General features: G+C 34.9%; 2 protein-coding genes across 4 annotated transcripts; both read left to right on the top strand.

Annotated features, from left to right (window-relative positions):
- The first annotated feature begins 293 nt into the window (after positions 1-293).
- LOC122834070 (sushi, von Willebrand factor type A, EGF and pentraxin domain-containing protein 1-like) lies at positions 294-8,068 on the top strand. 2 transcript variants are annotated; one of them, XM_044122182.1, is made up of 10 exons: positions 294-1,277; positions 2,214-2,399; positions 2,526-2,625; positions 3,770-3,840; positions 4,062-4,097; positions 4,167-4,244; positions 4,989-5,171; positions 6,456-6,503; positions 6,604-6,655; positions 7,925-8,068. In XM_044122182.1, the coding sequence occupies exons 1-10, from the start codon at positions 1,199-1,201 to the stop codon at positions 7,998-8,000; spliced, it is 909 nt and encodes a 302-aa protein (XP_043978117.1). In that variant the 5' UTR covers positions 294-1,198; the 3' UTR covers positions 8,001-8,068. The 2 variants fall into 2 exon arrangements, with proteins under 2 accessions (XP_043978117.1, XP_043978116.1); XM_044122181.1 differs by having other exon boundaries at positions 937-1,277; positions 4,062-4,244.
- A 5,703-nt stretch (positions 8,069-13,771) lies between these two features.
- On the top strand, positions 13,772-24,560 carry LOC122834069 (complement decay-accelerating factor-like). Of its 2 annotated transcripts, XM_044122179.1 has the most exons (13): positions 13,772-13,986; positions 15,784-15,969; positions 16,084-16,183; positions 17,224-17,294; positions 17,390-17,572; positions 18,941-19,006; positions 20,023-20,145; positions 20,287-20,343; positions 21,611-21,649; positions 21,727-21,768; positions 21,875-21,926; positions 23,104-23,179; positions 23,382-24,560. In XM_044122179.1, exons 1-12 carry the CDS (start codon positions 13,914-13,916, stop codon positions 23,159-23,161), a joined length of 1,050 nt encoding a protein of 349 aa, XP_043978114.1. In that variant the 5' UTR covers positions 13,772-13,913; the 3' UTR covers positions 23,162-23,179; positions 23,382-24,560. The 2 variants fall into 2 exon arrangements, with proteins under 2 accessions (XP_043978114.1, XP_043978115.1); XM_044122180.1 differs by lacking the exon at positions 23,104-23,179 and having other exon boundaries at positions 20,047-20,145.
- Positions 24,561-25,273: the final 713 nt, after the last annotated feature.

Below are 25,273 nucleotides of genomic sequence, written 5' to 3'. Positions count from 1 at the left end.
CTCAGGTCACATTTAAAAAGGTAGACATAAACAGACATTATTGTCATTCAATTGTACATTTAAAAATGTACAGGTTGAACAAATTTTTGTTGCATGGCTCCAATAATTATCATAAATAAATAATAATAAAATAATAATAAGTATCAATGTAAATATATACAATAAAATATGAAATTAATGCGACTTTACTATGGCATGAGGGATGAAGTTGTTGTGGAATCTGGTTGTTCTGCATTCGAAGCTGCTGAACCTTTTCCCAGAAGGCAGCAGGGAGAACAACCCCTCAGCAATGTGGCAGCAAGCTGTGAGCCCTGGACACAGCGACTATAACCAGTGGGTTTGAGCCTCTGGTTGCAAAGTCCATGTGCTGATGGAAATGGAGTACCGTCTTGATATTGGCCTGATTAAAGTCTCCAGCAACAACGAAAATAGCCTCTTCTATCAATGATGTCCATCAGTGATGCAAGTCACTAATGGAACTGTAGAGCACACTCTTAATGTTGGCTCTAGGAGGGATATAACAGTGGTGATAATAATTATGGTAAATTCCCTGCATATATAGAATGATCTGCAGTTTATGGTGGGAAAAAAAACTACATGTCGAGAGAGCAATGAAATGAGACCACCTTGCTATGATTGCAGCTGTCATTAGTGTAGATGCAAATACCACCACTCCAAAAGAATTAATATCCTCACAAGGTTGACGACGTCGCCATCACAAAAAGGAAGAGTTTATGTTCCTGTTGAATTATGGCACAGAGGTTATTCATTTCATGACAGCATTTCGGATTTAGAACCAAAAATCCAAGTACCTTGGGTCATATCGGATCTGTGTCACGAAAAGTTCAGATACAGGTTGAATGAAGAAAAAAATCAGATTTGGGTCATTTCAGACCGCAGTGAACGTAGCGTTCAATACTGAGGGCTGGTTGCGAACGTTTCGGCTTGAAGAACACCGGCTCTTTGAAGTGAACGACGGGAGGCTGCTTGTAGGACGTTCACCATTACAACGTCCTATAACGTTCTTCAAATACAGCGGCGCTCTCTGATAAAAGCCGAAATTCCCATAGTCTTCAGTGGAAGGAGAATCGTTAATACCGCGAGGAGCGTCTTCACACCGCATTACCATTCAAAATAAATTGGATTGGGGTAGAAGTAGCTTTTTCCGGACAGTTTGTATCTCCTTCCACAGCCTGTTATGGAGGTTTTACTAGACACCCATGGACAGAGAAAGCTCCTCATTCTGTACCTATTGATTGGAAATGTTGCAGTTGCAGGTCAGTAATTCGGCTAAATAAATTTTATGTAGCTAGATGTATTAGCTGTTGCGGTCACATATAAAAGGAGTTATCGTTTTTTCCCCTTAATGTTGGGTCATTTTGAGAATAAAGCAATGTGGACTTTAACAAAGTCTAAATTGGCGCCGCAGCCTTCACGTTTGTTTGTTTATTTTTTGTTTAAATTCCACACAAATCCTAAATTAACATTAAATCTATAAGATAAACAGATTAGCAATGCTTTAATTTTGTTGAAGCTATATCTTCTAGAAGAGATAAAAGTTCGTAGGTGTGCTTTCATAGCAATTTGTGAAACATTAATATTTCTGGAAAACATCCCCGGAGCGTTGCCTTGACGACGTCTGCTGGACATCAAATTATAATATCCAGCGGCCGTTGACTGCGGGCGAAAGGAAAGCGTTGGCCGGACGTTTGCTTGACGTTTGTTAACGTCCTACAGACGTTTAATCAGAAAAACGTCAAAATTACCTGTATTAATGACATGAAGGACCAGCCAGGCAAAAGTAATGATTAAAAACACTTGATTTTACAATACTTGTATGAAGGCTACATAGGACGCATTCTTTTAGTAAAACAGCACAAGTTCTAATGCAAAGGCATCTGGTGACGTTCAAATAAGAAAGGAGTCGTCAGCATTTTAAAATCTGAATTTGCTTTTGTATAAATGTTTTAACAAGTACGCCTTGGCATGTTTATTAGCAGTTTTGTTTAATGTACTTTGTATTAGTTCCCAGGTTTCATTTTCTGATGCACTTTGAAGTCACAACATGGACTTCAAAGTATATATATATATATATATATATATATATATATATATATATATATATGTGTGTGTGTGTGTATATATATATGTATGTATATATAATAGAGAAAGTCTTATGCTTTTGGTTTTTCTTCATTTTTATGTCCTCCTAGCTGACTGTCCCAAACCTGAAATTGGAGAGAACATGAATCTCACTTTTAAATCTCTTGAAACAAATGATTTCCTGGAAGGTTCTCAGGTAACACTTGTGTGCGTAATTGGATATGAAAAAAAAAGTGGTTCTGGTCTCATGAACTGCACTGATGGGAAGTGGACTGAGCCAGATCTTGTCTGCAAGAGTGAGTCCTGTCTAACTTGCATATTACACCTGAATATTACACAGTCATCCAGCATGCATAATGGTGTTGTATTGGCTCTACGTAACCCTGTACTGACGTCTTTTGTGTTTTTTATTTATATCAAAGAGATAGACTGTGGTATCCCTAAAGCAGATGAACACATGTACATTGTTACCAGCAACAATACTGAGTTTCATTCAGTGGCCAAAATAGTCTGTGAAGAAGGGTATGAATGATTCCATATGTTTAAATAATGTAAATTATCTGTTTAAATGCCATGGTGTTAGTTCACAAAATCAAATGTTTTTCTTGACTTGCAGCATTTTGACTAAATTATGAGGGACACTAACATGATTATGTTTGATTTCAAGCAGTTCTTTAGTTTATTGCTGAAATAACAGAATATACTGTATATACCATGCAGGAATTTGATCTATGTCAAGATCTGATATATATATGTGGATATGTTCACACATAAAAATGCTTAGTGTCAATAAAAGTAGTAAAAAATACAGGCTAACATCACATAGAAAATGGCCTTACTTCATACTTTAACTGAGATGAATTATGGCTTTAGTCATGAAATATTTCTGGGGCTTCATATTTACCAGATTAAATTATTGTTTTAGTTGAATTTTTTGCTTTATGAGTTCATTTCAGGGTTTTTTTAGGCTAGAACATTTTGAGAAATTAAATTTTCTTCTGACAAAAGCATTCTTTTGTAACTTACATTTCTGAACTCACTGTTGCTGAAAATCAAACCTTATCTTCATTTTTGCCTTTTAGCACACACCTGACAGTTTTCAGTGTCAACTGAACACTACGATAGTTACCTGTAGGTTAGTTTTGTCTTATTTCAAATGTTCTAAGATATTTGCAGTTGAAACTGGAGCAAAACAACTTGTTTTTACAGTGAAGCTGACTGCTACTCCAGCCACCATGAACACAAGTCAAGTTCCAAATAAAGAAAATTATGCTGCCATCACATTTTTATGTTTTTTTTTTTTTTTTGGTTGGTTTTTCATCCTGTACTTTTAAAACCTTCATCCTGCAATGTTGGCCCAAAAGTTTAAGTTTCATTTCATCTGCTCATGCAGATTAATGACGTTTGTCCTACAGAAGTTTAATGGGCAAAACGTCAAAATTACCTGTGATTTTGGAGATTATAGCCAATGTTATTTTGTAAAGAAAGATACAACTTAAAGGGAGAGGGAGTTGTTTGGATCCTGTCTGCAAACTATATCTCTTTGTGAAGCTTAAATATAAATTATAAAATTAGGAGCAGAATAGGTAAATAGTAAATCAGCTGAACTTTATTTAAGGTTTGTCAGAGTCTATCAGTCTTTATGATTTCTTTTTTCTTTATGCAGTTACCAAATCATTGGATCATCCTTCAAAATTTGCCTAGCAGGGGGGTGGTATGGAGAGTCATTTTGTGTCAGTAAGTGTGGTTCAGTTTGACTATTCTTTTTTTCCTCAAAAAGTTTTTTTTTTTTTTTTTAAATGTCACTTATCAAACCCCCACTTGATTATTGCCAAAACATGCAGAATCAATAAATCATTAAAAAGAAACTGCCTGACAGCATGTAGTAGGCTGAAAAGACGTTGATGAAAACAGTTTGAACCTGAAACAGCAATATTTTTTCTTTCTTTTTTTTGCAGTTGTTACTTGTTCCAAACCGACTGAAGTGAAAAATGGTGAGCATTCATGGGATAGTGACAAAAAACCAGAATATCAACAAACGATACATTTTACATGTAACACAGGATACACCATGGTGGGGAATGTAAACATTAGGTGTACCAAAAGTGGTGAATATGATTCCGAACCACCCCGATGCAACGGTAAGTTCTTGCACTTCACAGAAGATTCTTTAGCCAAGACAGCATACAAATAATTTGCAAATACATTTGTGAATAACATGGCCATCTTTCAACTACTTGTAAAATTACTCATTGTTCATTTCCCTGAAATCCTTAGTTTGACTTGTAATATCTCCTGGGTTTTCTGTTGTTGTGCTCAAACATGCTATTTTTTTTTACAAGCATTAAAGGTGTGTCACATGACTATCTATGTTGGCTTTTATCTATTGCATGCAATTGTATAACTAATATGAAATCTTAATTTAGTTTGTCTTTAAGCTGAAGAAAGTGTACATATTTTACTACAGAATTTGCTGTATGATCATCATATAAACCTAGTACAATAACCTGGCTTTTATGAATAAGCGCTAAAGGATGAGACCATTCTTTTCTATTTGCCCTTGTATGATGAATAAAAGGACAAATGCTTATCCACTCTTTATCCACTGTGGGTTCTTTACTATCTGAATCATCCATTCAATCCTAACCCACTTCAGCTTCAGAGTACCTTACCTAAAATTTACTTAACACTAAACTGTTGGTCACTTGTCAAATTGTATCTTGCCAACATATCCTCTAAGTGAAGTATAGCAATTTTAAGTAAGAGATTGCCACATAAATAGATGAATCCTGTGAATTAAACTGCATGCTACAAGCAGGCAAAAAAGACTTAGGTGAGAACAATTTGAACCTGAAACAACAATATTCTTTTTCTAATTTTTGCAGCTGTTACTTGTTCCAAGCCAACCAAAGTGGAAAATGGAAAACATTCTTGGAATAATGACAAGGAACCAGAATATCAACAAAAGATATATTTCTTGTGCAACACAGGATATACCATGTTTGGGAATGAAAGTATTCAGTGTACCAAAACTGGCAAATATGACTCAGAGCCACCACGATGCCTCAGTAAGTTCTTGTGTTTAATTTCTGGCTTCACAGAAGAGTTGCTCTAGCCATGACACCGTCTTCCAATTACATGTGTAACTCATTGTCCAGCCTATCATTTCACCACTGTAAAAAACTGACAATGATCCATCCTGTGAAGAAAACCTAACTTCATTGGGACTAACTGTTCATTTTCACCTGTTTTGTAGTTTTTTGAAAAAGTCTCTCTGGAATTCCAACAGGTTTAAAAAAAGCAAACTTTACCCTCAGTTGTAATAAAATGTTTTTCATATAAGAGATAAAATAACTTTTGTTCTTGACAATTATAAGATGATCAATTAGAATCCTTCATTACATACAATAATGTGTTACAATAATTAAACAATGGAGTAATTTGTGTTTGTATTGTATAAAAGACACGACTTCAAGCCTTTCCCAGTTTGTGTACTTGCAGCCTACAAAAATGGTTAAATCGTGGCAGCAAAGAATAAAGTTCATTTGCCTGAAATCCTTAGTTAGGTTTTGAAATATCTCCTGGGTTTGCAGTTGTGCTCAAAGTTGTTTTTTTAACAAGCATAAAAGGTGTGTCACAAGACAATCCCTGTTGACTTTTTTCTGCTTTATGCAAGTTTTATAGCTAATATGAAATTTTATTTTAATCTGTCTTTAAGTTCAAGAAAGTGTACGTATTTTACAGCTTTACAAATTGACTTAGGATCACCATGTAAACATAGTACGATAATTTGTATTGCCAAAGTATCAAACATTTTCTTTTAAGAAGCTCTAAATTGTATTTTTAAGTCAGGTTGGTAGGCATTTTTTATCTTAAAATTTGTCAATTCAGCAGGAATCTTAAAAAGTTTTTTTTTTCTTTTTTGGGGGGTGACAATGTATGGCAGTAATAAAATTCTAGAGTCCAAAGAATCTAGAAATGTAGAAGTTGACAACCACTGATCATCGGTCTGGTGACGGCTTTGATGAGCCACCTACTTATGAAAGAATCTAACGAGGAATCTGGCATGTTCGAAGAAAACGCTAATCACTTTTGATTAGTGCCAGAATGAGTAATTTGTATGAGACTTCTTACGAAATTTGTATATCAACTGTGCTAATGTTCTTTTCCTAAATAAGACTGGGAAACACTTATCTGATCTTATATTAATATTATAAATCCATTAACTACACTGTTTTGTTCTTTTTTTGCAGGCAAGACCCTAATTATAATTGAAAGTTAGTTATTGTTGAGTGTAATATGTGTTATCATTGGTTCGGCTTTAACATTGTTTTATCTGTGTCATTTATCAGGTGCAGCATATGCACCTATTATAGGCAGTGTGTTGACAGTTACGATAGGTAACAGGAATTAACGTCTGTCTTTGAAATTAATATTAGCATTTTCTGTGACTGAAATGCAAATTATCTAAAATTATTTTTACTTTCACGCTTTTCACAGTTTTCCTCGTGGGTGGATTCTTTCTACAAAGATTTCTTGTGAAAAGAGGACGGTAATATATTTTTAATATTTACTAACAATGTCTATATGCACAACTGAAACCAGATATTTACATACATTGATTAAACAGACACAAGCACATTTTTTCTCACTGTCTGAAGTTAAATCTGACCAAACGTCTCTTGTTTTAGCCTAGCTAGAATTATCAAAATTATTTCTATTTGCTAAATGCCAGACAACTTAGTGAGAATATTTTTTTGTAGCTTTCCTCAAATTCCAAAATTTTGCATATGCATTTGGTCAGTGTCAGGTATAACTGAAAGGCATGATTGTGTCAAACCTTTTGGGCTTCCTTCTACGAGGTTAACTGATACATTTAAGTTAGTTGGAGTCCCACCTTTGGATGTATTTTAAGGTCACACCTGAAATGCACTGCTTTCTTATTTGACATGGTGGGAAGGTCATAAGAAATCAGCTAAAACATCCTTAGAAACAGTTTCCCGAGACAGAAGGAGTAGATGCTGTGGCAAGCTGTTCAAACAGTTATATGCAAGTATAGACATGATGGGAATGTCCAACCATCATAATTCTCAGGAAGGGGATGGGTTCCTGTGACTTAGAGATTAACATCTTTTGTTCCAGAATGTGCTTACTGACCTGAGAACAAACCCCAAGAGCTTTTTACCCTGTGTGCGGTCCAACCAGGTCACACTGACCTCCTGTGTGCTTTTACGAGGCATATTCAGTCCCCTTCCCCGCCATGTCATTTCTGCCATTCTCCTCCTGAGCATCGCGCTAAGAACACTAGACAGCTAAATTCACTGAAAAGCGCTGGTAATGTACAAGAATTTTTAAATCTCCGGGAGTTATGTTATATATTGATATAGTTGCCTTTAAAAACAAACCAATGTAAAAATAGTTTGGCATATTTAGCAGTTTAAATTTTAGCTTTTAATGTCAACCTAACTGGGTGAAAATTAAAAATATTGTCAGAGAAAAATAAACATTAACTGTTACACTTGAGCCAGCCCTGCTGTCAGGTGACTGTTATATTATTTGAGATTCTTTCTTTGAAACTAAAAACTCCATGGACAGATTTCTTCTATTTTTACCCAATTTAAAGGTTTCAGATGATCACTGTTTGACTATGAAAATGCAACCCTGATTTCTGTGTTTTTATGATGTAAAGCAGTTTGAGCTGCCCTCTTGCTGAAATGTGCTATACAAATAAATTTGATTGACTTAATTAATTGATTAAACAGTTTTTCCTTTCTTTCTTATTTCTCTTTCTGTCTCGGTTGGAATTGAACTCATATGTTAGGACGCCTAGAGAAGCACTTCAAGATGATGAGTTCCTCACTAAGCCATGGACAAAACAAGCAGACTCCCATTTATAATTTCATGTGAGCCCTTGTCATAGAAGAAAATCAAACCTGATGAATAATATGTTGTGTGTCAAAGCTTATTAATTAGAGCCACTTTATCAAGTGCAAGTTTTTTTCACTGTAGTCCTCAAAAGGATGACACTCTACTCTGTCTCTCCTTATCTGGTTGACTTCCAGTCAATTTTGTTCTAGTGATGACCCTATCAGACAGGGCCAGCCCAAGGTAGAAGCATGGGGCCACTAGGGACCCCCTAGGTGGAACAGAATTTTTTTAGTAATGATTTCTATGGAATTATATTAACAAAAACACATAATTTTATTATAAAGTTGTGACTTTTTTCTCAATAATATACATTATTATTGATTGCAGAAATTATTCTGTTAAAAAAAAAAACATACAGAAAAAGGAAATTGGGCTGCACAGTGGCGCAGTTGGTAGAGCTGTTGCCTTGCACCAAGAAGGTCCTGGGTTCGATTCCCAGCCCGGGGTCTTTCTGCATGGAGTTTGCATGTTCTCCCTGTGCATGCGTGGGTTCTCTCCGGGTTCTCCGGCTTCCTCCCACAGTCCAAAAGCATGACTGTCAGGTTAATTGGTTTCTGTAAAATTCTCCCTTGGTGTGAGTGTGTGTGAATGGTTGTTTGTCTTGTATGTCTTTGTGTTGCCCTGCGACAGACTGGCGACCTGTCCAGGGTGTACCCCGCCTCTCGCTCGGGACGCAGCTGGAGATAGGCACCAGCAACCCTCCCGACCCCATTAGGGACGAAGGGTGTTCAGAAAATGGATGGATGGATGGATGGAAAAAGGAAATTGATCTTGGAGTCCCCCTAGTGGCCATGGTAGGTCATTGTGTATCCCAGTAAGTAAAACAATGCCGCAAAAAAGGACTTACCCTTCAGGGACAAAGAACATAAACAGGAAGAATAGACAAAAAAAGCCAAGATAAATGTATGTTTGGATGTCTCTTGGCAAAGTAATGTTTATCAAAAAGATTTGTGAAACTGCTAATAGAAAATTAGCTTGTTATTGACCTTGAACGGTCCAGTTCAACAGCCAAATATTTATGCTACCATCTTTGTATTTGTGTGAAACTGAGTTTTAGTTTTAAATTAGTTTATTTTCTTGGTTGGCCATATATATATTTAGGGTCTTTTTGGCTTCATAATGTTTGACATAATAATAATTAAAACTTCTCAATGTTTGACATTGTCTAGCAAAATGTTTTCAGGCTACATTGCTACTGCATTAATATATCAATGAGCTGTAGTTCCCAATGTGTTATTTTCTTCTCAGCATGATAGTTTGTGGCTAAAAGAAACATTATTTGTACATCAACTTGTAAGTTATGTAACTTTATAAGTTACTTATAAGTTAAATAACTTGTAATTAATTAAAATTCTCCAAGAGCGCTGTTAAAATTAGTTTAAGGCACAGAATCAACCCAGTACTGGTGCACATTCTCAGATTGAATTTAGCTATTGGAATTTCACCTAAGTGAAATTAATTTAGTCAAAGTATGTCATGAATATGTGTGCATGTATTCCACCTAAAGTCCAGTGCATACTAGTTTTTTTGTTGCTTTTACTACCACTAAATGATACATGCATATAGGATATTGTAGTCAGTCAGAGATGCAATAAATTTATATCAGGTGTCATCTAATCATCTGACTGTTGTTTCCAGCAATCCTCATTATTAGCAGAAATAGAGGGCCCCAAAACCATGTTCAGCTTAGATCCCCATGGACACTTGAGTCAACCCTGCTGTCAGGTGACTGACTGATGTGCTGCAAGGACGGTTACATGGACCTTACCACACGGACCTCTTTTCATTCGCTGATATCCATTCTACGTAGCAGCACGGCTACAACGTGCATGGCCGTCTCACAAACACACCCTACCCATTAGCTAAGTACAGTATAATGGCAGTACTACCAATACAACTTCTGCACCTTGAAGTCTGTCTGCTACAGTTTTACGTTAGCTAAACAGATCAATATGCAATGTGTACTGTTATCTGACATACACTAAAGATTTTATTTTAGCAGAAAAGGCTTTGGACTAAACTGTTACTCGTGTTAGCCACTCTAGCACCAAGTACAGCTAGTCAATCCACCATTGCTGTGTTCAGGGAAGCGCCCATTAATGAGTGGTTTTGAGTTGATCAGCTGTTCGGGTTATTTTACCTTTGTTAACCTTTGCTGTGGCGCCTTACAGCCGCTGTAGTTTCTAACGTTGAACTAACTACCTCATTCGTTTGTGAGTATATGTCGTTCACAACATCAAATACAACAAATATATTTCACTAAATTTTAATAAACAAGTGGCTTCTACCGCAATAATTATGTGAAAATAAATTAATTATATCCCAGCTTCAGAAAATTTGCTTGTACCTTTACAGAGCTCTTTGGTTCCTCCTATCAGTCTGCAGCTTCTCATATTGAGGTCATCAAACCAAATTTCAGATCTACTATAACTGACTGACACCTGCTGGCCTCAGGTTTGCAACCAGCTTGTGACTGAGAAACCAGTAACCTCCTCCCAGATGATGACATGAACTTGTTAGTTCCTCTGTCCATTGTAGTAGCTGGTATATTGTAAAAATCCTGTAGAAATGATGCACTAATCAAGTCATGTTTACATAGAAACAACGCGCTGCGAGGCTTTGTTTGTGGGACTTGCACTCACGTGGTCGGTTGTGGGCGGAGCTAGTTAAGGTCCATTGAGTGGAGTGCTGCAGGTAGTCATTGGGAACACCTGAGTTCAGGCCAGTACAAAAAAGAGAGGCGTTGTGTTGCACAGGAGACGACACTGAGTCTATTCCTTCTCTCGCTTGTCCTTCTTGGGTTTTACTTTGGTTTTGTTTGGTATAGTTAAATTTAGTTTGGTGTGGTTATTTTAACTTAACCTCTTTTTTGAGAAGTTTGATTTCATCCATCTTTTCATTAAGCTGTGTACTTTTTAAAATAAACTTTTATAAATCATGTCATTATGTCCTTTTCCCTCTTTTTTGACACAATCTCGGAGCCAGGTTGTGATAGTTCTGACCATTTTATATGCCATCTCTGCATCATACTGTGGCATTGTATTCCTTGATTAGAAAAAATTAATTGTCAATTAATTGTTTTGGTATCTTCTACATTCTGTAGATGTATATGTTTGTACATTATGCAGCACCTTTATAAGCAATCCTGCAGGGTGCTGTTTTAGGGAGAAAACAAAATATGTATTTTAAAATTGCTCTGTTGTTTCTTATTTAAAATATATATATATATATATATTAAAAGAGAACATATTTAAAATGGATTGGAAAGGGTAGGCTATGACATTCTGTTCATGCCCTAAAAATAAAACTTTGCTAAAATTATAATTTTCTGTGTCCATATTTATATTTGTTTTATCTTCTCAAAGACAATATTCAAATCATATCTGGTTGAAAACTGCCCCTGAACTAAGTCAAATTTCCTTAACTTCTTGATAAATCTAGGTGTTAATATATGTTACATTTCTTTTGCACCTGTTTTGATTTTAAAAAAGAATGCTGCATAAATTTTGACCGTATGACAGATTTCTACTTAACAGTCACTAACTGAATAAGAAAATGACAAGTGTAAATACTTTTTTTCCTTTTGACCTTTCTTGTTTATGAAAGTGTTTTAAGATTTTTGAATTAGGTATTAAAGGAAATCTTAAGCTTCAGTTGTGTGTACAAAGACATTTCTAATACTATCTTTTAGCAGCAACTTCCTTCTTTTTAACAAATAGAAAATGAAAACATATTATAGAAATCCAGTAACAAAAGTCATAATTGTGACCTAGTTAATTACATGATCATTGCACACATAAGATGCGCTGAATCCTGTTTTTGTCGACATTATTTGATTTTTTTGGTGCAGTTTGTCTTTTTCAGCTCTAGATGTCGCTAACTCCCATGTAAAATTCAGCATTTTTTGTGCGAGTGAAGGGAATTCGCAATTATTTTTTAAAGCATTGGACTTAAAATAAGTATTTTTTTCCTTGCTGTACTTTTTAAGCTAATATTACACTTACTACTTTTTATTAAAACATGGAATCATTAATGAAACTCTAAGTGCCACAAATGAGTCAATTTTAGCTTTTGGTATTGCTTTTTATTATTATTATTTTTTTACCAGATAGGACTTTGCAGCAACAGAAAATTGGAAGTCGCAGCCATAAACCTTGTATTTTCACATAAAACTGTTTCATTGGGTAGTTTTGTGAAAAATGGATGAGAATTAAAAGTTATAGCCATGAAGCTGTTGAAGCAGTGAATTGTGTGATAAAAACATAAGCATTCTGCGAGGAACAAATAAAAGCCATGTGAAGAAACATGAGAGGAGAAGTAGCTATATTAAGTTAGCTTTTTACATCACTTTGTTGGTATGTCTAAAAGCAGGTGAATTATGCAGCCAAAGGTCAATATAAATACTTTGGAATCATATTTTCCCCATTATCAGACATGAGGAGAAACAGATGCATTCTTGTAAGCTGCTGAGAAAGGGAGGTGTCTTGATCCTTCACTTGGACAGAGTGTTGAGAGAGATAAGAAAAGCCAGCCATGTACCAACCTGCGCCTACTAATACTGGCATATTTTTACATGCCTTACAAGGGAATAGAGGCCAGTACTGTTTTCACAAGTCACATTCTACAGACCTTACATAATCAGTCATTACATTTTTCAACTTCTAAGCCAAACCTGAAGATAATTTAAGCATTATATATTAGCTAAGTCATGTGTTTCATCAGAAATGTTGTGTTAAAAATAAATTTTATGATTTGGGACAACTTTGGATAAGAAAATCCTTTAAGTGTCCAAATAGACAACGCTTTATGTTGCCTGGTAACAAGGTTTTTATGTCTGGGTGTTCCTCTGGTAACACTGAATGAAGAAAAAGAAAGGCCCTGTCAACAAGGTTGTGGTTCAAAATGGGTCCCGGATTCCTTGGAATGCAACTGTATGCGTGTGTGAGGCAATCAGTCAATCTCCTTTTGGAAAAAAATGATCAGCTGTATCCATAACAATAATCAAAACTAGAGAGAGTGACTCACACTCATTTCATTGGTTTATGTACTGCGAAAAGGGTGGATTGGTTTAAGGATTAAGTCATTGCCAGTTTGACATTTATATTAAAATAATTCTAATTTAATTATTATATTTTGTTTTTCCACACACAAAGACATTTAAAGAACAGCTAATGATTAAAAGCGGTATGTTGATAGATTGGAAAGGAGTGGAAAGGATTCCACTTTCTGCAATTGCAACATTTGGAGGAAAACTTTGTTTCTTAAGGCTGATAAGGCTAAGGATGACTGGTGAGAAAAAAATCTATCCTGTCTTTTACTTCCATTTTTCAATATTATTTCACTCCACTTACCTTACTTTATTGATTTTGTTCTTGACGGTAAGAATTTTTGACTAATTTGAGTAAAAGCAGAAACCTCCCCTTAAAAGCGTGCAACAAAAACTAAAATTCTAAACATATCCAGAAGTATTTTCCAAAATAAAGTGAATTACTAAAATTTCTTAAATACAGCTTACAGATTTGGGGGAAACAATGTCATCAAAACTGAAAATTACTTATGGGTTAGGGTCCTGTGGAGATATATTTTTATGAAAACTATTTGTTTGACTTTGGAGAAAAAAGATACACTATGAAAAAGTTTTCTTTAACAGTATTAGAAACTTCCATAAACCAACCAATACTTTTATTTTGAAAACCTCACCGCCTCTGCCTAAAGTAACTGTGTTTGACTTGACCAACAGAGATAAAATTAATCTTCCGTGGGAGGAGAATCATTTACACAGTGAGAAGCGTCTTTACACGCCACATTTCCACTCTGACGAAGTTGGACTGAGGAAGAGGCAGCTTTATCCGGATAGTTTGTATCTCCTTCTACAGCCTGTTATGGAGGTTTTACTGGACACGCGGAGACAGAGAAAACTCCTCATCCTGTACCTATTGATTGGTAATGTTGCAGGTCAGTAATGCGGCGGCGGCGAAGTCGGCTATAGATTTGGTATTGCTGCACAGGCTTTGAAAAAGCAGTTTAAGTTTTATTTACATAATGTCAAGGTTACTTTGACAAATAAGAACGCCTTTATTTAAAAATAACCTGGATTTTGACCACTACTTAGTCACATTCTTAAAACAGATTTTTCTTTTAAAAGCCACAGACATATTAGAATATTACGTTTTAAAATTAAGCATATTAGAAATGTATCAATTTTGTTTAGAGAGAAGGTTTAGAAGACACGTTCACAGCAGTTTAGGGTGTGTACTACTACTACTATTATTCAAAACACTTAAACCACAGCATACGAAAAATAGACAGTGTAGTACATGTTTAAATCCCCATGGACATTTTATTTTATTTTTTTGCCTTTTGTTGTTTTTACCTAAATTATATCCTAATTTACATGCGAAGTTATGACTCTGGAGTTCATAGGAATTGTATAATGTGAATATTACATACAAATTACAGTCATGTTAATATTTTTACCTGGGAATTAACCTTGCATGACTTTGTGTTTTTGTGCTTTTTATGAGGTGAAACACTATAAAATGGCTTGCTGCTGAAATGTGCTATACAAATACAATTTGATTGATTGATTGATTGTTGTGTTCACACAAAAATGCTAATTTATTCTTTAGCATATTAGCATATTACAACATATTTTGTAGAAGCATTCTAAAATGACCAAATATCACAATAAGTTTTGTATAGCATGGCCATTGCCTTCCAACGCAATTCCACTCGTTTCTAATCTCACTTCTTTGCTCCATCTGGATTTTCTCCCATCGAAGTGAATTTCTCCTGAAGAATTTATTCTGGGCCAATCAGTGAACAGAAGGAGAAGTTGTGAACTACGATATTTTCTGCCCTATTTTAGAATTGTAGTCTGCTTGTAGTTTTAGCAATGGCAGCGGAGGAAGTGAACAAAGCCTGTAGGTTCCTAAATAATGAAGCCATAAGCTTGACGCTCTTCGTCTTTCTATTTAGTCCACTTGATGACGACAAAAAAAAAAAAACCCAAAAAAGACTCGATCCTCTTAATATAGTTGAACGGTTTTTACTCCAGAAATAAAAAACGGTACAAAGGTTATCCTTCCACAAAAAATAAAGAAACAAGAAAATCTAAAAAGAAAGAGTAAGAGAGAGAGAGAGAGAGAGAGAGAGAGAGGTCAAAAAACTGTGTGGCTCCACTCCAACTGCCCAACTGATTCTGGCTAGCCACACCCTACCAATCTTTAACTCCAATTAGTTATGCAAATTTACAAGACTTCAGTGTAGTCAAATACAACAAATTACTATGCAATAGAGATTTAACTAGTTATCATTTTTATCCAAATAAACAAATTATAATAAGAAATATGAGCATAACTTATCCTAAAGTCTGAATGAACAAAAAACTGAATTTAGGCTTCTACAAAGCCGTTTGGTAGTGTATTTCACTTCCAGATATTGAATTTACATTAACAGTCCACTAGTTCAGCACAGCTGAGTTCCCCTCTTGGCAGTAGAGGATTGTTGTTTACAGTGCTGGGTATTTCTTGTAAGCCTCATAGTATAGAACCGGCGCATTATGTCATGGCCAAACGTAGCATGTGGGTAAAAATCAAAACTCAAGTCAAGACACACCTTAAGCAAGCAACTGTTTCTCAGTAGTTGTAAGTGCAGAATCTTTGTACAAAGCAAAGTGTAGAGCAAGGGGCTGGTTTTTTACCAGGATAGTGTGTGTGTTTTTTTTTAATTTTTATTTTTATTTTCTTCTAGCGCAATGTTCTAAACCTGAAGCTGGAGATAACATGGTTCTCACCGAAGAATCTCTCCTAAAAAATGATTTCCCAGATGGTTCCGAGGTCACATTAGAGTGCAGCAATGGATATGAAAAAGAAAGTGGCTCTGGGATCATGAACTGCATCGATAATAAGTGGACTGAGCCAGATCTCAACTGCAAGAGTGAGTCCTGGCTGATTTGCTTATTACATCTGATGAACACAGTATCCAATATTCTTGATGTGGTCATCTTGTCTTTATATAATCTGTGTGTGCGTGTGTGTTTTTATATCAAAGAGAAAGACTGTGGTTTGCCCAAAGCAGAGCCACACATGGAATTTGATATCAGCCAGGGTACTCTGTTTGGTTCAGTGGCTAAAGTAACTTGTAAAGAAGGGTATGTATTATTACACATATTTAAATTTTGTAATTATTTGCTTAAATGCCATGGTGTTGTCTCAGAAAATCAAGTGTATGCCTTGACTTGCAGCACTTTGACTAATCAGAGTGTTTGTGGTGACTGCTGTAATACCAGAATTTATGTACCATACCACAATCTGATCTTTGTCAATATCTTCATTTGGACATGTATGCACATTTAAAAAAACTGTTTAGTCAACAAAATTTGTAAAAGAAATGTCATAATGTCATATCAGATAGAAAATGGCTTTAGTCATAAGATCTATGGAGCTGTTTATACATTCTTCCAGATGAAACTACAGTTTTAAGATAATTAAAAAAAAGTACTTTACTACTTCAGTTCAGTTCTATGCTTTTGTAAGAGGATATTTAGTTTAGTAAAAAGCTGAGTGAAATGCCAGGTTTATAAGACCTTTAATGGGGCACACCCTGTGAGGAAGTACTAACCTGTCTAGAAACGACACATACTGTTTCCCAATGGGTGCTAAAGATAGGCACTATCCTGTGACCCTGCATTGACAAGTAGATCTAAAAGATGGATGTATATACACTGTATAATTTTATCTTATTCCTGAACTCACTGTGTCTGAAAATCGAAAATCATCTTCATTTTTGACTTTCTAGCATCCACCTGAAAGTTTCCGTTGTCACCCAAAGCTGACTGGTATTTCATCCACTGTGAACAAAAGTCTGTCTCCTTCTAGAAAAAATTATGCTGCCCCCATACTTTACTCTGGATTTTTTTTATTACAAAAAAGTTTGTTATTGTTAGTTCAAGTTGAATTTCATCAGCTCAGACATTCTTCCACGAGGATTTTGAGATCATAGCAATGTTATTTTTGGGAAGAAAGATAGGCCACACCCTATTTAAAGAGAAGAGAATGACTCTATCTGAAAAGAGTAAATGCAAAATATAAAATTAGTAGCATAATTGTTAAATATTAAGCCCTTCTCACAAAGCTGAACTTTATTTAAGGTTCATCATCATTCGTTTTTATTTCTTTTGTCTTTATGTAGTTACCAGATCAGTGGCTCCAGCTACAAACGCTGCCTTCCAAAAGGGTGGTATGGAAAGGCATCATGTAACAGTAAGTGTTGTTCAGTTTGAACTATTTTTTTTCTACACAGTTGTTGCTATTACATGTTTGAACATGTAACAGCAATTTTTTTCTCATTTTCTCAGTTGTTACTTGCTCCAAGCCTAACGAAGTGGAAAATGGCGAACATTCTTGGAGTAGTGACAATAAACCAGAATATCAACAAACTATACATTTCTCATGTAAACTGGGATACACCATGCTTGGGAATCAAATTATTCAGTGTACCAAAACTGGCAAATATGATTCTGAGCCTCCACAATGCATTGGTAAGTTATTGAGTTTTATTTCTGACTTTACAGAAGATTCATTAGCCAAGACAACATACAAACAGTTTGCAAATACATTTGTCGGTCCTCGAGGGCCGGCATCCTGCATGTTTTAGTTCTCTCTTTGTTGGCACCAACAACCTTCTCAGCAAGTCAGTGTTCTTCTTAGGCCTTCTAACGAGCCATCATTTGATCCAGGTGCGTTAAACCAGGATCAAGGGAGAGAATAACACATGCAAGAGGCCGGCCCTCGAGGACCGACTTTGGGGCCTCGTAATGTAAACCATCTTTCAACTACTTGCATAACCACTCCAGCCCATCATTTCACCACAGAATAAAACTGACAATAATCTATCCTGAGAGGAAAACCTAACCTCATTAGGACTAACTGTTTGTTTTTGCTTGTTTTATAACTTTTTGAAAAAGGTCTCTCTAGAATTCCAACATAATCAAAAAACAAACATTATCATGAGTTCAAATGCAAATTTTTCCATAAAAGAGACAAACATACCTTTGTTCTTGACATACAGAGAAATTGCAAAAGACTAGAATTTAGGATCCTTTATTACATGCAATGATGTGTTACAATAATGAAACAATGGTGTAATTTGTGGTTGTATTGCATATAAAAACCACTTCAAGCCTTTCTAAGTTTGTTTACTTATAGTCTAGAAGAGCGGTTAAATAGTGACAGCCTGGAATGCAGTTCATTCCTCTGAAATCCTTCATGGTTTGAAATATCTTCTGGGTTTGCAGTTGTTGTGCTCAAACATGCTTTTTAACAGGCATTAAAGGTGTGTCACAAGACCATCTCTGTTTGCTCTTTCTCATTTTATCCAATTGTAAAACTAATAGGAAATTAAATAAAATAAGTTTATTTTTAAGCTGAAGACAGTGTACACACTATACAGCAGAAGTTGCCAAGGGATCGCCATAGAAACCTAGCACAATAACCTGGCTTTTAGGTTTGAGCACTAAAGGATGAGACCATTCTTTTCTGTTTGCCCTTTTATGCCTGCGCTTATCCACTGCGGGTTCTGTACTAACTGGAGTATCTATTCACTCCTAAACACTTCAGAGTACTTTACCTAAAAGTTGCTTAACAGTAAACTGTTTGTCACTCATCAAAATGTGTTTTGCTAACATTTCATCCAAGGAAATATATAGCAGTTGTAGCATTTTTGAATAAGAGATTGCAACATAATTAGATACTTTCCGTGAATTAAACCTACAATCAAATGCATGCTGCATGACTGTCAGTTGTAAAGTTTGCTGTGCATGTCAAATTAAAATTACCTGCATGTCGCACATGTAGTCTATGCAGAAGATATGAATTCAGAATGATTTCAGCTAAATGCTTATTTATAGGTTTGACCACAGAAGGCAAAATTACGACAAACATTATTACAACTGCTTCCACAACAACAGAACAAGGTATAGACTGCGTAACGAATCTATTTTTCCACATTTACATGTTTACATTGTACATTGTGACATATTAACAGCAGGATTTGTATAAAGTTCTGTGAAAAAGTATTTCCCCCTCGACAGATTTATTTAAAATACTTAAATATTTATAATAATCAAAAATATTAAGGAAGAGAACTGATCCTAACTAGCCTGACCCTACAGGAGACTAGTAATCGTTCCCCTTGTAAAATTGTTAAATAATTGATATATCAACCATATAAAAATGTTACTCATCACATCACAATCCAATTTCTGCCAAGACCTGTAGAATTAAGAATTCACAAGCTAGCATATCTTCGCTGCATACCAGGTGATATACACACTGGACGACTGTTGTGTACAAGTCTCTTTTTGTTTTGTTTTCTAAGTATTTATGCACCGTCATTCGGAAAACAGAAAACAGTTTTGCCTCAAATTTTAAAGCATTTGCTCAGATTGTGTAGTGCTTTCTTGGTCCTAATCCAAATAATCACTCTTTATGTTCTTTGTGTACAAACTGAAAAAAGCTTTTAGCATTTCTGTACCCTCTGCTTGAAATGCCTTGCAAGCTGAGCTGAAACTGACAGAACTTGTTTCACTGAACGCTTTTTGCAAAATTTAAAAAAGAATGAGAATATTGGATATCATGTCAACAGTGCCTGTGTTTTGAAATTGCCACAGTTTTTTAAATTAGTGTTGTCACAACTAATGCCCATCATTGAGAAGTCACAAAGACATATTACAGGATCAATGTAAGACTTCTATGTATTGATATCAGGCCATTCAAAGGAAAATCAATTCAAATCAATTAATCATTTTTAAAACCCAGCACTATTGTACATCTGGCATCTAACACAACATTTAAACAAATATGCTGACTTTCAAATATGGTGATGGAAGAGAAACAGAGCTCCTGAAGAGGGTAAAGACTTTTTCACAGCACTTACGTATATATTTTAAATCTACTCCCTCGCAATAAACTGTCCCTCATTCAGCTTTAGATGATAATTATTTTTATGTAACAGAAACATCTACTGGTAATGGTTTGATTGCCACACCAACTTTTCACAAAGCCACAACTGTCACAGCTAGACCGTCCACAAATATCTCAACACTGACACAAGGTACAGAAACATGTTCACTTGTCATCTTGCCTGCATATTTGTTGCATGGATGTTAAAAGTGATTGTTCTGATGGATTAAACACATTTATTTTATTCAAATTAGGAAATATATGATAACTGTGCTAACTTTGTCATTTAAAGCTTACAGAATAAGACCATCTGAGGAAAATAATACTACACCCAGTACTTCAGAAAAAGGTATCCAAAGTGTTCTTTTAAAAAGCTCTAAAATTTATTTTTAAGTCAAGCTGGTTTGGCAAATTTTTTACCTAAAATTTGTCATTGGAGCAGGTCTCAAGTTTCTATTTTTATTTTTATTTTTTGGTCATGATTGCATGTGTTTGGGTATGAGACCAGTAAAGAAATTACATTACATTTCTAAGACAATGTGGAAGTTGAAAATCTTCAGTGTAGACTGCTGATCATAGCATATTAGGCGGGTCATACAAAGCCTTTGTGTCATTAGTGAATTTTTTAATTTAGTTCCCCCTTTAATGCCTAAACTATAATAACATATGGCTTCCTTCTAAAACAATAACATGTTTTTTTAATATTTGCATTATTTTCATGTATTTGTTCTTTGACATTACATGTGTTTTTTTGTCTTCTTTTAACTATTTTTTTTTTTACGTTGTGCTTTATATTGTTTTTATGGCAACACATTTCTCTTGCTCTTCCCTTTGCCAGTTCATAAGTCAATTTCTTGCCAACCTTTTACCATTTTGATTCCAACATATTTCTGTGTTTTACCTGTAAATATAAAACCACTTAATAACCAACAGTAGGATATCAATTTATTTATCTGTGTAGTAAAGTATTCTAATGAATTGTAGAGCTAAATTATCCTGTCTCACTTTATCTCACATTTTATTTAATTACCGTACATATTTTTGAAAGTGTTGTGTTATAGCCTGTTTCTAATGGTTGTGGCTTTCATAAAGTTGACTATTATGAAAAATTAGATTGTAACCTCCTAGTGAAACTGTAATATTTCTGCTAGTAACATTTATCCATTTCCTAACAGCACACTCTGTAGACCATAGAACATGACTTCACACTATTGGTTGTAAATCCTCAGTAATCCAAATATAATTGCTTATGAACAGATCAAAACTGCAAAAGTACAACATGGTGAATGTTTGTGTGAAAACAATAGCAAAGAAAAATCCATAAAAGACAACTAAGTCTTAATATTTGCTGCCAAAAGTGTTATGATGGTTTTTCATTGTAGTTTAATGTGTTACAAGCAGATATGATGGTGTAGTTTCATTTAGAGATTGTCAGAAAACATAAAATAACAAACTCTAGGTTTGCTGTGCGATTTGTGTTGTTTTTAATAATACTTTGAGTATTTTTTCTAAAGCATTGAGAATTTTTATGTGTGTTGATGTTTAACCTAAAAGGTTAAATCTGATCTTAACTGTAATGGTGTAAATCCACTAACAACACTAAATTGTTCTTACAGAAGAGAATATAGAGACTTTAAATATAAACAAATATAAAGGTGAGTAATTATTTCTAAATCCAAAGATGCATTATCATTGGTTGGGCTTTTACATTATTTTGTCTGTGTCATTACAGGACATACAGCTGTTATATTCAGTGTGGTGGTTGTTACGATAGGTAACATGGATTAAAGTGTCTATTTGAAGTTAGTACTATTCACTATGTCTGAAATAGAAAATTATTGGTAAAATATATGGTATATTTTGTTTCATTTTCTTCACAGTACTCTGCCTAGTTGTATTCTTTTTAAACAAGTTTCTTATGAGGAAAAAAGGGTGAGTAATTTTATTTTATAATATTTACTAACAACTGCATGTCTTTATAATTCTTCTTTTTTCATGCTAATGTTCCCCTTTGCATGTTCTGTCCCTTCAACCTCTGCATGTTCACATATAAATGCACAGTAAGGTTGACTACTTTAATTCCATTATAAGGTATTAAATTCACTGGAAAGCACTGAAACAGTGTACAAGCATTCATCTTTAGGAGTTATGTTGTGTAGTGATTTAGTTAGTTTTTAATAACAAACCAATGTAAAAACAGTTAGGCATGTAGACCTTTTAATGTCTAACATTAAAAGCTGTTTAACAGCTTTTTTAAAAAAGCTTAAAATGAATATTAAAATATTTATTCTCACCAATTAAAATTCATCCTACTTTATCTCTTTTGTATTTAAGTTCACACTCTCCCATAGATGTCATTTTTTCCCAGACTCTTTCCACTAGTTGGGTCATGAACTCTGACCTTCACTGAGGCAAGTGCACTGCAGATGCTTTGGATCAGTGGTTCCCAACCCTGGTGATCAAGGCACACCACCCTGCATGTTTTAGATTTTTTTCTGCTTTCAGATGAAAGCAGTTTGGAAAACTCCTGTGATTCAACCATTCATTTAAATCAGCTGGGCTGGAGCAAGGAAACACCTAAAACACACAGGTCTAAGTGTCTTGAAGACAAGGATTGGGAAATATTGCTTTCGATAAGTCGTCGTTGACATGCTCTTGCAGGAAAGTAGCTTGTCGGCCACTTCTATGAAGCTTTATCAGCATGCCAAGTTTTGCAGGGATGATAACGACTCTGATAAAGTGATAAAGTCTTAGAAATAGCTTTGAAACCTTTTCCCAGGCTGAAGGATGTTCAGGATTCTTTTTGTCATCTGGTCTTGGAGTGAAGACAAAACACTCAGTTTAGACTGGGCAACACAGTCGACTTTCTTCAAGGTTGCTAAACATTCTACAAATGTACTGTATAATCGGGTGAAAGGGGGCATTCATTCTGTCAGATCATACTGGATTTCAGTACTTGAATATTTTTCTCTAAAATATTTCTATTACAGTGACTAACATTTAATTCCCTGGAATGCTAATTACAAATGCATTAAAACCTTTTTTTTATATATATAAATATTACAGACCAATAATTCTCACACAAATTCCTTATTTGATGACATTATAGCTCATATGACACTGGAGAAGACCTGAAGCCGGAGTTATTACAGTTCCAAACTCTTTAAGTGTTCTTCTTCATACAGGTATCCATTTCATATGTACTTTCTGACCTAAGACCATCAGAATACCAAAAAATCCTGTTTAACTTGTTTATGAAATGTGAAGTACTGACATGAATCTCAGGTTGAAACAAGAAGAAACATCACTCAGTTTTCTTTTTTCACCACTATGGAAATGCAATTCTGATAAAACAGTTTCTCCTTGCTCTCTTGTCTCTGTTTTTAGATCTGTTGGAAATGGACCTATCTGTTAGGACATCTACTGCAGATGAAAGACTGCCAAACTCTGAGTGCCTTACCAATGAGCATTGGACAAAACAAGTGGCTTTCATTTATAGTTTTATTTTTGCACTTTTAAGAGAAGACCAAACCTATTGTAATACTATTGTATTTTGTCAAACCTTAATATTTAGAAGCACTTTCTTATAGTCATTTTTATAATTAGTCTAAGTAAGTTGTAAATATTTTATTTCACTTAATATTTTTGTATGTACTATTTATGTTGTAAACCATTTTTCCACATATGTTATAAATTATTTCAGTAATTTAAAGAACACAGTTTAAAGTTCTTGAGAAAGCTTTATACTTTGAGCTTCCAGGTTTTTCTGTTGTGTTCCATTTTATCACAACAGAGGCATGATACAAGTTGTTCAGGAAGGACACAATGGGGTTAATTCAGTTTATAGTCTGCATTGGAGGCTGGTGAAGATACTATCTGTTATTCGCCTCCTGACATGACTTTCTTTTCATAATTGTTTATTGTTCTCGGGTGGTTTTATCTACTCTGCAGAACAACATAAATCTTTTTCATTGAGAAAGATTCCAAAACATCTCTACAATGTAACATTTTCAGATCAAAAAAGGGGAAAAATATTTTTTTAACAATAAAGCAATGTATATAAAATGTACTTTTGTATGAATGCTTAAAGGAGGAAATGTAAATCAAACACTAAAGTCCTTTTGTAAGCTCAGATCACTGGAAAACTATTGAAGTCTACATTGAGTATCCTGTTGACCCGGTGGTCCCCAAAACTGATGATTCTTCATTGTCCCATGCACTCCATGTAAGAGGTCACACTTTTATTGTTGTTTTGGAACCCTCAGAGAATTTATTTTTCCTATTTCCCCATCCTAGTGGCATAGCCAAGCCACAAATATTGTAAGCATTCATTATATGAGCTCTATGTCTTGGGTAAGAGGACAGACAGCTTATTTCGATAGAAAGGCCATGAAGACAGCAGTTCGGTACAAGCTATCAGCAATCCTTCATTCACATCCCAACACTAAACTATTCTCAGTGGTACTTATTGGACACATTTTACACATTTCCATTTGGTTTCTTTCTGTAGTAAATATGCAGATTGTAACAATTAATGATTACATAACATTCTGATTATCTATGCTAGAAGTTCTTTGTGATTTAGTATTGACTACTACCCCAGCAGAAAATGACCAAAAACACTTACTGAGCATAAATGGATGGATGGTAACACAATATACAATATGGAATAATGTTGTAACACCATTTGTTCACTTATACACCTCAGAGATCTTCACAAAATTTTGTGAGAACAAATGCACACATGTAGACTCTATGAACTGATAAGGAGCTTTCTGCAAAGATTGCACTTTAATTTAGGAATGTCATTAAAGAGGCTCAAATACATATGTAAGCCACACTAATTATTTACATTTGTTAAAAAATTTTAAACTAAATATAATTTTCCAATGACTTAACATTTGTGCACTATTTTTTGTTGGTCTCTTGTCTGAAATCCAAATATTTCTGTCACAACTCCACCTACTTTCAAGGAGCACAGAGGGAGTGAAAATCTGGTTGTGTGAGGACTTCAGCAAAACTGGAAGGAATGAGAAACTAATTTTTGGAGTAAAGCAGAAAATCTAAGCAAATAGTCAAAACCTAAGGGAGTGGGGTCTGTTACATGGTTGGCACAGGACCTAAGAAAACTTTGGGTTGAACCATTTTAGAACTGATTAAGATTCTAAGTTAATCATACGACAGTCAAACTCATACAAATCATAAAAATAGCTGAATCCACTGTACCTGCCCCACAAAAATAGAGTCTACTGGTGTTTATAATTAATAGTCAGTGATGA

Source organism: Gambusia affinis, linkage group LG07 (assembly GCF_019740435.1).
Source record: "Gambusia affinis linkage group LG07, SWU_Gaff_1.0, whole genome shotgun sequence".
Lineage (NCBI taxonomy): Eukaryota > Metazoa > Chordata > Actinopteri > Cyprinodontiformes > Poeciliidae > Gambusia > Gambusia affinis.
Note: the sequence above shows the minus strand (reverse complement) of the source record. Positions and strands in the feature narration are given on the sequence as shown.